The 16,418-nt window shown below is 43.3% G+C and overlaps 1 protein-coding gene across 7 annotated transcripts in view; it reads left to right on the forward strand.

The window, feature by feature from the left end:
- Positions 1 to 16,418, forward strand: part of LOC146798509 (uncharacterized) — a 248,961-nt gene that overhangs the window by 139,049 nt on the left and 93,494 nt on the right. For all 7 annotated transcript variants that reach the window (XM_085625800.1, XM_085625802.1, XM_085625799.1 and 4 more), the window contains exon 5: positions 12,881 to 12,964. In XM_085625800.1, the coding sequence (XP_085481926.1) occupies positions 12,881 to 12,964 (84 nt within the window). The remainder of the gene's footprint in view (positions 1 to 12,880; positions 12,965 to 16,418) is intronic.

Below are 16,418 nucleotides of genomic sequence, written 5' to 3' on the forward strand. Positions count from 1 at the left end.
TCTTTTTGCTTGAAGTTTGCTATATTAGAGAGAATATTGCTACTGAAACAAATGAAAGTATGAGTTTTGGGTTGTTTTCAATTTCCAAACTCACACGGGGGATTATAATCCCAAACACCTGTCCGCCAGAGTTCTAATTTCTCTGTTGTCTTATGAGACCATGATAAAAGATCATCAAAGATACAAATATTTGTGGTGTTCCCTCTAGAATCCCCTATTTTCTGTCCATTTAGAAATCTGCATAAAGCCTTTACATGGCCTTTTGGCTGCACTGGGTTATGGTATGAAAACAACACTGACAATACACACATGTTCCTTTGTGTGAGTGGAGATGCAGGTTTAGACTCTGATATTTTGTCTAACCTGATAAAGATGACCCAGGAATGGGTGCAGAAAAGCTGGCAGCATTACCACTTACCAGTAACCCTCATATATTACTAGGAGATTTCAAGGCTGGTGATAATAAAATGGAAAAGTCTTATGAATCATGGAGTGTCAGTGAGCACAAAATAGTCTCTTCAGTTAAGATTAAAACTCACGGGCCAGGCTTTAGTTCATGACAGGTACTTAATTAGCATTAGTTTACATCATATGTGAATAATATTGTAACTCCTGTCCCAGAAAAGGGAAAAGTCATACTAGCTAGAGCCATAAGAGGCTCAAACCTGAATACTGTGTTTTGCTCATTACACGTGGTAACAAAAAAGCGCTGAGTCTATTACAATTTTTTTTAATTTGTAGCACATGCTTTAATATGCTTGAACTGATAAGTCGTACAAACCCAAACATACATAAGCATACATAAGCTTCAGTGAATCCCAGTGTTAGACTATATTACATTTCAGATGCTCAACACAATTTTCAGAGGAATTATCCATAGCTATTTGAAAGATAGGAAAAGCAGGCATAGAATCTGTAAACACAATAGGCTAGTGAGATTATCAGAGAAGGAGTACCTGGAGGTCTAAATCTTTGAAAGGATACCTTTGTCAGAAAATTAATGCCAGTTTTGGGAGCATACTGGTAGAATGATATCCCTCTGGAAATGAGCAAATTGACAAGTTTCTTAGGTTTAAGAGGAGGCTGAAGGCATGTATTTTCTTGTTGATTGTGATGGTTTGCTGTGCCGACATTGGATACCCTTGGGTTCTAGAATTTTGTAAGTAACTTTTACTTAACTTCACACTGTCAACCTTTTCCTAACTCTAGCCTTATCCCTAACACTATACATACCTACCAGAAATTGGGTGACCACTAACAACATAATAAACATAATCTGGTTAAGCCAAAACAACGTTCCTTGAGAATCTGCTCAACCCACAAGAAGCAGGCAATTCCCAAGTGCTTGTTAAGCTCAGTCATTATCAGCAATTTTAAAGTCAAGAATCCAAAATAAAATTCCTTATGCAATTTAGCAAAATAGAGTAAAGCATCATGAGTTAAGTAATACCAAATAATTAAAATTGAGTAAGAAGAGCCAGATATATGAATTGGAGAGTTTTAAAAGAAAAACATCCAAAAGAGTACCATGGCATACCTTTGCTGATGGTACAGATTTGCCACCTAGCCCCCAAAGGTTTTTTTTGTTCGGTCTCAGTTACTTTTATTTAGCTCCCAAAATCCTACGGTTGGCCTGGACTTTGTAACCAGAGAGTGCTCCCTGAGGTTGGATGCCTTTACCTAACGATCATGCTGAACCTTTTTTAAGATGATATAAAACAACAGAAAGAATCATTATACAAGACCTGGGTGAAATGTAGAATCATTCAACAATGTCTTACAAGGTAACAATTTTCATGATCAATCATATAATGTAACTAAATTATAAAGACAAATAAGGCCCCAAGGGTAAAGTCATGAGGTATATATTTTCAAACAATAAACAAAAAGAGCTTGTAAGCAGCATCAAAGTTATTCAAACAATGTGAGTAAAGTGCATGGTGAACACTTGGGGCCGGGGAACAACCTTTACAACGCGGTTAGTACAACGCGTGCCGTTACATCGCATTCGTTACAACGAACGCGATGTAACCACGCTATGCCATTACAACGCAAGTCTTTACATCGACTTGCGCTAGATGGCGTGCTAACATTAGAAATAGTGTAGTTTACTATCCCAACACCTTCCCTACTGTGGACTGGAGTTGGAATAGTAAATTACACTTTTCTAATGTTAGCACGCCATCTAGTGCAATTCAAGGTAAAGACTAGCGTTGTAATGGCATAGTGTGGTTACATCCGTTCGTTGTAACGAATGCGATGTAACGGCACGCGTTGTAAACAATCGCGTTGTAACATCATACATCCCTTGGGGCCATATTCTCAAGGAAGTGGCAGAGAGAGGCCTTAACTTTCTTGGCTCAACTCCTCTCTCCGCCACTTCGGAAATGCGAGGCTGCACTCTAATCTCAAGGATATAGTGCAGCCTCGGGTTTCCCCCTGAGAGGTGGCTAAATTTCACAACTTAACGCCAACACAGGCACCCTTGCACCAGAGTGCAAAGATGTCTGCAAGCAGGGTGGTTTGTTTATGTACAGGAAGGTGTCCCTTCGTGCACATAAACAAACCTTAAATGCCAGTTTGTAACTTACATGTGTGCTGCTTCATGCAGCACACATGTATGTTACAAAACAGCATTTTTAAAAAAAAGGTTTGTTTATGTACAGGAAGGGACACAAGACAGCACACATGGAAAAGCAAAAACAAGGTGAAATAAAGCATTTCGCCACCTTAAGACCAGATTTTTCCTGGTGTTAAGTTTGGCGCTACCTCATATTTACGCTGCCTTTGTGAATAGGAGGTAGCGTCAAACTCAATGGGTGTTACGGTGGAACGCCCACCGCAACACCCACTGCACACCCCTTTCACGCTAAAAACAGCGTGAACGGGGCCCTATTCACAAGGCAGGGTTAAGCCGCGTAGCTTAACGCTGCCTTGTGAATAGGGCTAATCCCCTATCGCCACAACAACGTCACTGAAACTGACGGTGTGGTGGCAATGGAGGCTTGAGAATATGTCCCTTAGTGCTTGTGGGGAAAAAGTGAACCGTGCAAGTGAAGCACGTGAACATGGGAAGGAAAAAACAGGGTATGGACATTAAATTAGCAAATATTTAGGCATGAATTAGTGCTTAATTAGATTAAGTATAATTTGACAAAATCATGGCATAAATAGACAATCCGTGAATTCGTTGATGAATGTCAAAGGCCTTGGTTACTTTACTTTGAGGTCATCATCGAGGCAGCTAGAACACATAGATTAAAGATTGCTGCTTAAAGAGTGAAAGAAGAGTAGGATTTTTAGAAGTAAGCAGGGACTAGAGTTAAGGCAATTAGATGTAAAAGCCCTGTTGTACCTGTAAGAATTCCAGCAATCTACAGGAAATGGGTAGAAAAGAAATCGAGTAATGTTAGGCCTGAATTTGGAACAATAGCAGTCGCAGAAGGAAGTTTTCATGCCAGAACGAATAGAAAATTCACATGTGAAAGAGGTGAGTACAGTGTGCCAGAAATGTTTTTTTTGGCTCCGTGTAGAAGAAAACAAATCAAAAGATGTTTCGGGAAGAGAACCATCAACAAATGTGCCGGTCAGTCACATTTGGAGAGAATTTGATCTAAAATAAAAAACAGCAAGGTGCTCGAGATATGTTATATTTCAAACCCACATCGCATTATAGAGGACAGCGTGACAGCTGGTGAGTCCAATAGTCCTGGATAGGAGTGCACTGTAAATGCGCAGTCTGGTTGCCGTAGTAAATTCGGAAACTTACCAGGAATTGCTATGGAGCATGATGCTCTCGTGTGGTGCGCTGGTCTCAGTAAACAGATTGATGGAGCTCCGATTTCACCTATAAAATGTATGCATTGTTATATGACAAAAAGCTGCAGACAGGCACACAGATTTTGGCGCAAGCAAAATGAAAACATGAAATGAGTCAAATGTATTCTTTTTTAAGTGGCAGAATTTGGTGCATTAAAAGTGAAAACATGAATCAGATGCTTTTAAAGGGTAACACTTTTGGTGCCTACAAGTGAAAATATGAAATAAGGCCTGGTCAGAATGCTCTCAGTAAAAACAAAATTCTTTCATGTAAAACATGCTCAATTAATTAAACATCCATGTTTAAATGTGATTAATCAATATGTAATCTCACTATAGAATGCACATTAATTTAGAAAATATGTTTGCACTTTCAAAATGGCATATAATTGTACTCAATTGACATGTATTTTTGCAAGAGTAGAAATGTGCTGAAATGTGTTTTACAGTGTAGAAAACCACGTGATTTCAGTTTGCTTTAGTAGACTCCGCTTATTGCAGTTTTTGCCCTTGAAGATTAGAATAGAATGTGCTCCTCTTCCCTACCAACTCTCAATGAAAGGGTTTTGTTAATAAATCACGCCCTCCTGTTTCCTTCTCTTCGACCTTGACTATGTTGTTGTTAAAGTATAAGGATGTGAAGTCATCTAGCACAAGACTAAAATTTGAACAGTAATACGCCTGATTAATGACGTATCGAATCAACCCATGGGGAGATGATGTGTCTTGAAGTTCTGATTGGACCAGCTACGAGGACCAAACACGTGGACTTTTGCTTGAAATATGGCTTACAAGTGGGAGGGGTGGCTTTTTTCTCATTTTTTCCTGAGGGTCAGGCCCAGCTTCTGTGCTGGACACGGAGAAGGGGAGGAGAGAGGAGGAGCTGCGTCTGTGGGGGCTATTTTGCAACCTGAGACAGTGAGACAGACCAGCACAGCGAGGCAGAGAGAGAGAGAGAGAGAGTTGAGAGGATCAGAACAGGTTTAGATTTAGGTGCTAAGCTTTAAATTTCATGCTTTGACTAACTGCTTTTAAAAAGATGTATTTGTCCTATGCATTTATTTCTCTTTATGGAAGATTTTTGCCATTATTAATTATTGATTAGCCTTGCAAGACTCACTCTTTCCTTAGAAACTCTTTAAGAGTTTTGACTGACATTTTGCGCCACTTTTCTTTTCTATATGTGATGCTTATATGCAGACTGTAAAATGTTCTGTATTAATGTTATTTTCCTAATTTCCAAATTCTGTAACCTTATTGATATTTAACTAATGAATAAAGGGTCAGAAAAACTTCACTTTTAACTAAGAAAATAAAACCCTTTAAAAATACTCACAACTCTCTTTATTGGCTTAAATATTAAATGCGATTTTGATTTTTCATGTAAAGTCTCCAGAAGTTAATACATGGTCTCAAGGGCTTAACACCTTTTCAGCTGTAAAAAGAGGTAAATAAGGTTTTGCATCGAGAAATTACCGTGAAATTACCGCTGCATCAGGATCAAGGGGCTGATATTCACTTGGGAATGTAAGTGACATAGTGTGCTGTTGGATTTACAGAAAGGAGAATGAAGCTCTAGGTGCGGATCAGCATGAACATATTGACGCTGGCCAAGTAGGGCGACCGGGTCAAGATTTGACGTGTTATGGTGCGTCAATGGGCACACAATGAACTAGATTTCTAACTGTAAGGAAGGAGGCTTGGCAAGCTAGGGAAGGCGGGGTGGGGGGGGGGGGGACTAGAGCTTAGAATGTAGCCCGGGGGCACTGACAGCCACATTTTTGGGCCATAAGGAAGGCCCAAGATGGATGGAAAAAGGAGTAAAAACAGAAATAACGTAACATAGGGCTTTTTCTGTCCCTATCTTAGGGCACAGTCTGTATTGGACATGGTGAAAATTAGTACTATATACAATCACATGAATGCCTAAGAGTTAAAACATTAGTAAAAACCTATATAGGGGAGGAAACATTACAGAAGAACAATTTCATTTGGGAAAAACGTTATATGTTAATTACCCTGCCCTCTGCGCTGACAGAGGTGACTTATTATGGCCACCAGGTCCTCATTTGGGGGCTTCACCACAGCTTAAGGGTGCTGTCGCAGGCTGAACGCAGGTACCTGTTGCGCGCGCCTCTGCGCAGCAACCTGGGTTTGGGAACACAGCAGGGAGGACCTTGTCTCTGTTAGCTCAGGCTGACTGCCGCCATCTTGCCGCTGAGTGCGGCCTCCACTCCCGCAGCCCATACCAGGAAGGACCGCCTGTCTGCGCCAGGAGCGCCTGCTGGTCTTTTTCTTGGTGCTTGACTGCATCGGCAACCTAGACCGGGTGGAGGGAGCGTGTTATGCTCTGCAGGTAAGGTGCTATATGAGGGTAAAGTGACAGAGAGCCAAGGAGACACGTCTTAGCCGCCCATCATGTTGGCCAATGCCCCTTGCTGTCATTTTAAAGGCAGCCCTGCTTTGCAGACTGTCTTTAAACGTAAATTATATGGAAATTTGACGTTTGGATTAAAGGTACTGCCAAAGTAGTGAACTACCTTATTTTTACATATGTAACCTCTCAAGTCCCCCCAGGTGCCCCAGGGGTGTAGGGTACCATGTAACTATAAGCAGAGACATTAAATATGTTTTATATGCCCTGGTGAGGGAATAACTGCCAATTTCATGTTTCCCCATTGCAGAGAATTAGCTCCATAGGCAAACATTAGACTATTTAGCTTAAACATAAATATTGACAGGCCTGCTTGCTCATTGCCAGCTACCTAGGGATGAGCAGGGGAATAATTTATTGAGACCCATTTTCATTTCATTTCATAAGGCTTTATTCGGAGCTTAAACACAAAGTCCATAAAAGCACATACATTGCATTATAAAACAAACATCATTAATACAAATTCAATCAGACAGTTAAAAATACATAAAATGACAGTTTAAAATATCATACTAGGCCTTGCTTTGATGGCTTGAAGAAGAAAAGTGGCAGTGAAGAAACAGACATCGGGTGGTGGGTTAAATAACAATTTCATGGTGTCTTTTACAATCCTAACTCCATACTTCTTAAAAACAGGTTTTAAAAAAGCTGAACGAAAATTGCCATAAAGTGGACAAAACAATAAGAAGTGCATGGTGCTTTGTACGGTAGTATTATCACATGGGCAAGGACCAATCGGGTGTTTTTTGATACTTGGAAACACCACCAAATGGTGAACAATCCCAAAACGCAATCTTGTCAGTACAAACCGGTGGGAGGGTCTGGTTACAAAGCTCAAATACGGTTGGTACCCAATCGTCTCACAGAAACTACCGTAGAACAGACAGGAGGTTTAAGTTACCACTGGCCCTCCCACGCCGCTCTGACTTGTGGCTCATAAAAACAGATTTCGTCTCATTTTTGGTCAAACTAGAGGCTGCATAACAATCCTCAATTACATTAATACCATAGATCTCCAAAAAACTACCCGTAACAAATTTGACCCATGGGATCTTTAGATGATTATCAATAGAGAAACAATCTTTAATGATAGCTCTATTTAGGGAGGTCTCTTCCTTTGCCCAGATTGCACGCCACAACATCAGTGGTCTGAGGGCCACAGAATCTGAAAGATGTTGAATTCCAAACTCCCTATGCACCAAATCGGTAGAAACCGATATGGGTAAACTTAGGAGTCTTTTTAGGAAGAGATTTTCCTCCACTTGTAGACGCCCAGTCAGAACATGCCCCCAAATACCAGCACCATAAAGAGCAATAGAAAGACACCTCATTTGATAGATTTTCAGCATGTCTTTAAGCCGTTTATCCCCTATTTTAGATGCGAACTGAAACACCCCATGGGCACATTTCGCCATTCTAGCCCTAACAAGGTTGATCTCACTGGACCAGCTACCTGACTTGGAAAAGGTAATACCTAGGTAGTTAAAAGAGTCCACCGTTTGGACCTTATGCCCTTCTATAAAAAACGAATGCGATTTTTTACAGCCTTTACCACACTCCATAACAAACGTTTTTGATTTATTAATCATCAACTTCCTTTCCTTAACGAACAGGGAAAACCTGTCCATTAGGCGTTGTAGGCCAATAGGGGTCCTAGATAAAATAACGGCATCGTCCGCATAAAGTAAAACTGGAACGTGAAAATCAAGTGTTTTTGGGGCGTCAGCCTCAACGGTCTTTAAAACAGAATCGACCTCATTAATAAAGAGTGTAAAAAGTAAAGGGGCAAGCACACACCCTTGTCTAATACCGCGCCTGATAAGGATCTTAGGGGTGCGCTCCCCTCCCGGGCCGTAACGAACACTTGAACTAAGGTTGGCGTATAACCGGGCCAGGAAATAAACAATGCCCTCCGGTGCCCCCATTTCTAGTAATTTCTCCCATAGGATCTTATGGTTCACCATATCGAAGGCACTGCTCAAGTCTGCAAAGCAGAGAAAAAGAGAACCTTTCTTGGCCTTCGTATACTTCCCTATAAGAAGTTCTAGGTTGAGGCACTGTTCTACAGTCCCTCGTCCCTTCCTAAAACCATATTGGGAATTTGCCAGTATGTTATTCGATTCGGCCCATTCTTCTAATCTGACCAGAAGCACCCTGCTCATGATTTTCACAGAGGAATCTAGAAGGGAGATTGGACGGTAGTTCTTAGCGTCCCTCCTCTCGCCCTTCCTATAAATAGGGATTATAATAGATTCCTCCAAGGTGTGTGGGACGCCATAACAGACAGCTGCATTGAACACATTAGTTAATAACGGGCCCCATATCTCTGGTTCTTTTTTGTACACATCTATGGGCACCCCATCAGGCCCCTGGGCCTTCCCTCCCTTACTAACAGAAATACAATCCTGAACCTCGGAAGTGGATATATCTAAAGGAATGACTGGCCAGTCACCTCCACCTACATCCATAGATTTATCCGAGTCAAAAATCATGGAGAAGTGGGAAACCCAACTTTCTACACTAACATTTGCCGTCAGTTCAGGCATCTCCTCGTTCTTAAGAAAGGGACAATTGACTGTAGCCCAGAATAGGGAGGAATCCGAAGTTTCAGCCGCCTGGTCTAGCTTATCCCATGCCTCTTGTCTTAATTCGGCCTTCCTATTTTTAACTGCAGCCTGATAGGTGGCTCTGAGCTCCCTAACCAAAATTGTATCCCTTGGTTTGGCTACAAGGGCCTCTTTGAGACCCTTAAGGGCAATAGTGCTGGCATGGTCGAACCACCCCCTTTGCCCGCACGACTTACCCTTGAGAAGCTTAGTAAATTTGGCATCAATAATGAGATTAATATTTATAAACTTGGGTATAATTACATCTGTTAGATCTTTGCTCTCTAAGATAACAGCAATATCGTTGACACAATTATTAATAATGGAGTTTGACAGGATGTCAGCTTTATCCCCCTTCCACCTAATTCTGGTTCCATTTGGTCGGTGGGGTTCAATATTAGCTATTATGTTTAAATTGGGGCCTTGTTTCGCCTTCCAAAGGACAGCCTCCATAGTTAGGCAGTTATGATCGCTAATTAAATTATCAACTACCAAAGGGGCTGTACACCACGGGTTAAGGCTAGATGAAATGCAAATAAAATCAATCACAGTATTAGCATTTCGGCCCGTGAAAGTAGGAATGGTTTCACCAGAGGCACCTCTCATATTCTCCAGCATCTCCATATCATAGGTCACCAAGATTTTATTTAGTGAATCTCCATAAAGATTATGGGGGAAATGAGAGACGCCTTCTCCCCTGCAATTTACAAAACCACAAACCCTATGGGCGTGGGATGGACACGCAGCTGTCTTAAAGTCCCCAGGCCAAATGAAATCAAACACGATGTTGTTTCCCGTAACTATATCTGCCAAAGCGGACTCTAAAGCAAACACTACCTGCTGCCTAGTATTATCAAATACATTATTATAAAAATTAATTAAAAGGATATTTCTACCCAGCTCCTGATAAAGCCATAAAATCTGGGAATGGGCCCCAATCGGTACGTATTTCTTAACAATGAGTGGAACTTCCACTGAAATCAAGGTTAAGAGCCCACCCTTTGCTCTGCCCGAAGTGGAAGCCACAGCCGGCAGATGGTAAGAAACAAAACCCTTGTAATTAATGGGGTCCAGACTCCAGGTTTCCTGAAAACAAATAATATTAAAAATGTTAATAAAATCAAACCAACCTAAACATACATTCTTTTGTGAGAGTCCAGCAACATTCCAACAGGCAATTGAGCACAGGCCCCAGTTGTCTGGTACAGTGAGCTTAGTTGATACAACCCTATCCCTATGATCAGTGGTCGGTCTTTCAGTTCCGCAATCGACTGGGACATCAATATGGTCAACACTGCTACCACTTATACCAATAGCCTCCTCTGATTCTGGAACCCCGGGGACCACACTACGCCTCCCCTCTCCCAAGGAAGCGACCACAGTCCCTGGGTCCACCAAAGGTAATACCAGTCAATCGTTACAATCAAGCCCACTCAGGGGCTGGAATCTGTTAGACGTGGAAATAGTAGGACCAGCACTCATGTTTAAATCTCTAGACCTCCATCGGTGACACTCAACATCAGATTGAATATCATAGTCTCTATAAAAGTACCCAAGGGGGCGTAGAGAGATTCCTTGGTCTCGTGTAGGGAGAGATGCGGCTTTGATCAGCACCGTGGAGGTAAGTTGTGGGTTTCGAAAATTGATAACAATACAATCCCCTCCACAGGTCTTACGAGATTTGCCTACCCAATTAGTTCTTCTAGTGCTTAAGATATCCCCTGATAAGGCTACGGGAAAGCCACACTGCCGGTGGAGCCAATCCACGGTTTTATTCTTTAGTGACGAATGGGATTCACCAACGCCGTGGTTGCTTCCGGACACTCTAACTGGAGGGACATTGGTTAAAAATGCCACAAAAGGTGCACAGGTCGGCGGTAAATCCGGCTGGGGGCTACTTGAACTATTAAAATTTGCATTGGGACCCACCTGCTTCCTCAGTACTGTGCTAAAGGAAGGTTTAGTTTGGCCCGACAACTGCGGGAGAGTGTTGGGGACAGCAGGAACCGCTTCGCGATCATTCCCAGAACTAGAGTTAGGATTACTACACACAGCCGACGTTAGAACTATGTTCGGAGTATTGGAGGGAACCTCAACAGGTCCATGTTCATTATCGTTAGTTTTGGCTCCTGGACCAGTATTAATAAATGTATCCAATAAACCTCCCAATCTGACTACTTCATCTGAGATTATAGCAAGTTTGGTCAATAGGGGTTTAACAAGTAAATCAAGCTTGACATCAATAGCATTTATCAAAATATCAAGTTGCTCTTTATCTAAATTGACCGTGGTACCATCCTGCGTCGTTTTTTGGTCACGTTGAGTATTGGGCAATGAAGGGTCTACTCTCTTGGAGGGGCGATTCCCCCCTCGTTTAGGCTGATTAATCTTGCTATTGTTCCTGCATGAGCGTAATAATCTTTGAGGCCTCGGGGCCGTCACGCTAGGAATTAATGGATCAAGAAAGGTTTCTTGACCGGATTCTAAATCGTTAGAGGGCCCGGGAGTGACACTAGCCTCGCTTGTGATATCCATTGGAACAACCAAGATGGAACTATCCATAGGATCTAAAGAAATACTGACATCTGGATTAGTAATTGACTGGGGGCCAATCGGTTAAGAGAGGGAGGGCTCGAGTTTAGTGACCCCGGCCGTCCTAAGGACTTCCTCCGTTCTTGGTTGATTTTATCAACCATCTTGACTAGATAGTTATCCATAGTAGTGGACACAACCGCTGGTTTAGCTTTGGGCATTATAAGCCGGGTTTGACCAGTACCGATACTCAACCACAGAGTAACACCACAATATACAGCAACCTATTGACCTACGGTGTTTCTGGCTGCCTAGCACAAATAATGGCTTCCCGTAATACCACCATACACCTCACTGCCCTACCCTGACAGTAGTAACGTTTAGGCGGATCACACAACAAGTTAGGCAGGTTAACAACATTCATTGAAAAAAGCCTATATTCGGCCCCCTCCTACCCGCTCCTGTCCCAGACTGTCACAGACTGTCCGCCCTTTGTCCGGGCTTCGTCCTGGGCGTCCCGCGGCGCGTCCCGCGCTGCGGTATCGAATGAAATTAAAGGGATACTGGAGCCAATAGGCGGGTGGGCAGGCCGCGACTCAGGTGCGGTCAGGCACGGGCTCCTGGGAGCTGTAGTCCATCCATCAGCCCCTCTCACCCTCAACTGCGGCCAGCGACTCCAAACACAGCCCCTCCAGGCACGACAAAGCTCCGGTATGCAGATGCCCACAGCTGCGATGCGGGACCCGCGCCAGCGGGTTCCGCGAGCGTATTTAAATGTTTGTGGGCGGGTGGGCGGGCCGCGACTCAGGTGCGGTCAGGCACGGGCTCCTGGGAGCTGTAGTCCATCCAGCAGCCCCTCTCACCCTCAACAGCGGCTAGCGACTCCAAACACAGCCCCTCCAGGCACGACAAAGCTCCGGTATGCAGATGCCCCCAGCTGCGATGCGGGACCCGCGCCAGCGGGTTCCGCGAGCGTATTTAAATGTTTGTGGGCGGGTGGGCGGGCCGCGACTCAGGTGCGGTCAGGCACGGGCTCCTGGGAGCTGTAGTCCATCCAGCAGCCCCTCTCACCCTCAACTGCGGCCAGCGACTCCAAACACAGCCCCTCCAGGCACGACAAAGCTCCGGTATGCAGATGCCCCCAGCTGCGATGCGGGACCCAAATGAACCTTTTATTGTGTTTGTGGCCTTGTTAGTAGTGGTATATCACTACTTATCACTACTAATAGACTACTTTCCAACATCTCTCGATAATACTTTGAGAAAGTTTGCGCACCCTTTTTTCATAAGTTCCTTCAAATGAAAAAGGCTTCAAAATAAGACTGAAAAAACAAATCAAAAGTAAATCGCGAAGTGCACAATGTCCTTTTGGCTGTCCTACGGTTCAGTGCTCTGACCTTGTTACTTGTTTTAGCATAGCTGTTGACCTTCTGGGAAGCTGAAACACAATGACACGTGTTCACAAAGTCTTCTCTCTTCTTTTCTGTAGGTGAGGCAAACCAGGGATGCAGGAGCCAAGGAGGACTTTGACTCAGGAGCTCAGAACAGGATCAGAGGATCTGTCGGGAAACAGGTAAGTTTAGAATGTGTGGGAGCTGAGCTGTACGGGAGATGTTCTCTCTGCAAAGACTGTAAACCAAGCAGAGTTGAGAGACTGGGTGCAGTCTTTATAGACCATGCCCAAAGATGGCTTCCAGACCTGGCTAGCACCCAAGACCTCAAGCTCTCTGAAGCAAGGCCCGAACAGATGGGCTGAAAGCATGTCTTATTTGTATGGAATGTGGAGGGCAGATGAGTTTGCTGCAGATGATGGTGGAAGTCCCCAAATGGCCTGTTCAGAAGCGAGGCAAGGCTTGGAGTAGGAAAAGGTGACACATGGGGAAATATGGATCATATGCTCTAATGATGATGACAGTGTACATGGGTTTACAGGGATTCACTTGGTTGTGTTGAGCATGCCACAAATGCTGAGTGATTCCCAACATGGTCCAGATAGAAGGAGGCTCCAGAAAAATACAGAGAAAGGAGTAAAACACATGTGCATGTGGATTTGAAGGGCTTTTGTTGAATTTCTTTTACCCACATTCTCCCTTGACATATATTGATGGTTGACTGGCTAAATAGACCCATATTAGCGGTTTGCAATTAACTATACCCTCTAAAAGATGTAGAAGCTAGGGAAAAGGCTGACTCTTCCCAGGAGTGATAAACTGAGGCTCTTATAAAGGCCAAATACTGACCCGGGACTGCAACTCAGAAATAGCAGAAAGCCAGTCTTCTGGAAGATATAGAGGCAGTTATCACCCAAAAGAAAATATATAGACAAGAGACTAAGGGCCCAATTTAATTTTTGGTCGTAAGGATACTCCATCACAATGGTGACAGAGTAACCTCATCACCAAAAATGAGGACCGCCCGCCACATTTAGATGTGAACGGATCTTCTGGCTCATCATGGCAGAGACTACTCTGTTTCCTCCGTGATTAACCCCCCTTTAATGGCCCTGGGGAGCAAAGCCCATCGGAGAAATAACTTCATTTCCACTGTTTTAATTTGGATTGGCGGGCATCTAGTCATTATTTACCTTCTCTTACCACCAGATAAAGCCTGGCGGTAAGAAACAGTAAAACATTTCAATGATCCCTCCTCCATAGAAGAAGCAACCCATCGTGAGGAGAGCACTACTTTTTGTCTTAATAAAAAGAAAATCCCATTTCAGGAATTTCTTTTTTAAATGAAAAAATGATCACTGTTTGTTACAGGGTTGCGTCCTTCCAACGAAGCTCTGTAACAAACACAAAAATGCATTGTCAAGAACCACCATGACGGCGGGTCCTTCCCTTGCCTTTATAAATAACCACCTGCTGGGCATTCATTTATACATGTGGCTGGGGGAGTAGTCTCAGCATGGCAGATGTAAAGTCTTCACCAGGCTATGGTGACTACTCTATCCGCCAATAATTAAGTTGGGCCTTTAGTCTGCTAATAAAGTGTACTATAGCACACTAGTATTGGAGGCAGGAATTGCACCAGAAATCCTAATTAACATTCTCAAAGAGGGAAACACTTTTTAAATTGTTGAATATATACTCATGCTTGCTATCAGATCAGACGTGTCTGGGCATCTTCATGCATGAAGTTTGCTCTATTAGAGAGAAAATTGCTATTGAAACAAATGAAAGTATAAGTTTTGGGTTGTTTTCGATTTCCAAACTGACTGAGGGTTATAGTCCTAAACACCTGTCCCCCAGAGTTAAGCACCCTACCATGTGCGCTGACAGAGGTGACTTATTATTGTATAAAAATTGGCAACCACATTTTTCCTCCCCATGTATCTTTCCATTTATTTTAAACTGCAGCCCAGAAAAATAACAGTGGTGCTCCTCAAGCCCGATACGTTTATCATATATGTTGAAGGTGCAAATACTCGTTGCAGCCACCTATGACATTTAACATCCATGAAAATGTTGCAATTTCTGCGCAATTTACCATTGCCTAGTGGGAAAGGTAAAAAGACCAATTGGGTGGAACTAATTTGACAGTACCATTTTAAGGCCAAATCTGATAGAGGTGTGTCATAATACCAGAAAAAATAGGGTTCAGAAAAAGCAGAACAATCTGCAGTGACCCTGTAGAAAAGGCCTGGATTCCTTCCAATAAGCCTAGCTTCCAACCTCACAAGTACCCTTATACTTGCCCTTACCGGAACTCTATTCCTATCCTTAATCCTAAAGCATGCCCATAACCATATCTTTACACTTACACTAAAGCTAACCATAACTCCTTCCTTAAACTAATTTGACAGACTCCATATCTTTGCATGACATATTCATTGATTGGTCTGTACTACTCAAAAAGACGTTCAAGCATGTAATACGATTAGTTTCAACGTGTTGGCGCCTCCTGGATGAGTGCTTTAACTGGCATTCTATTATCACGTTGAATGATCCTCAGCTGCTTCTGGGCTTTAAAAGAATGGCTGAAATGTGTGCAGATACTTCTGCAGGTGGTCAGTAAGTTGCTGGCCCAGCTTTCTTTTTTCAGAAAGTCTTGAACAATGATGTTATTGCAGTGTGCCAAACACAGGACCCTGAAAAAGCCACCATCAGCCACGGCTTTAACCATATTACTACCATTGTCCGTGGCAACAAAACATATGTTAATCCCGCTTGGTCACAGCCATTTAAAGACCTTGTTGTCAAAGTCTTCCAAGATGTTTGCAGCAGTATGATATTTCTCCATGGCGAACATGGCTACTGTTGCATGTTTCCAAGCCGCATTAAAAATCTCAACAGTGTCAACACCTGCAGCTATCTTTCTCTGACCACCACAAAATAGATCCAGTGTGCAGTGATGCACATGTAATCAGTGGCTTTGCAACTGGTCCACATGTCTGTTGCAGGTGGATAGTGTGAACAGCACTCTGCTGCAAAGCTTAGCCAAGCAATTCCAGCATGTCGTGATGTAGTGCTGGAACAGCAACTCTGGCGAAATAGGAGCGGCTGGAAACCTTCCATTTTGGGCAGGTGACTGCCACAGATTCAAGAAAACCCATCCCTTCCACAAAAGAAAAAGGGAGGAGGTCCAGCGCTAACATTTTAACCAGCTATGCATTGTACAAATGTGTCGTTGGGTGGTTGCATTCGTACTGCCCCTCCGATCTAAATGTGCTGAGAATAGTAGCCTGAATTGTTTTCTATTCTGGTGCTACTGATGCAGGTGACTTCTTGACACCAGATGTTAGACTCAATGTGAGTTTTTTTGTTGCTGTATTCTCTTGCCTTGGACCCCTTGGTATCTCAGCCTGGCTCTTGTGCTGCTGCGATTTTGCTGATGGTGATGTGGGCGGTATCACTGCACTGCTGGGGACAGGTCTGCTTTGTGTACTGGAGAAAGTGCCTCCCTCTTGTTCACCTTCCACCGTGATCGGATCTTCTTTCTCCCCTCCACCAACAACACTTGCAGCTTTTTGGCCACTAAAGTGTGCCTCCCACTGGATCAAGTGGTGTTTTCTCAGATGGGTTGTT

Source organism: Triturus cristatus, chromosome 9, assembly GCF_964204655.1.
Source record: "Triturus cristatus chromosome 9, aTriCri1.1, whole genome shotgun sequence".
NCBI classification, from domain to species: Eukaryota; Metazoa; Chordata; class Amphibia; order Caudata; family Salamandridae; genus Triturus; species Triturus cristatus.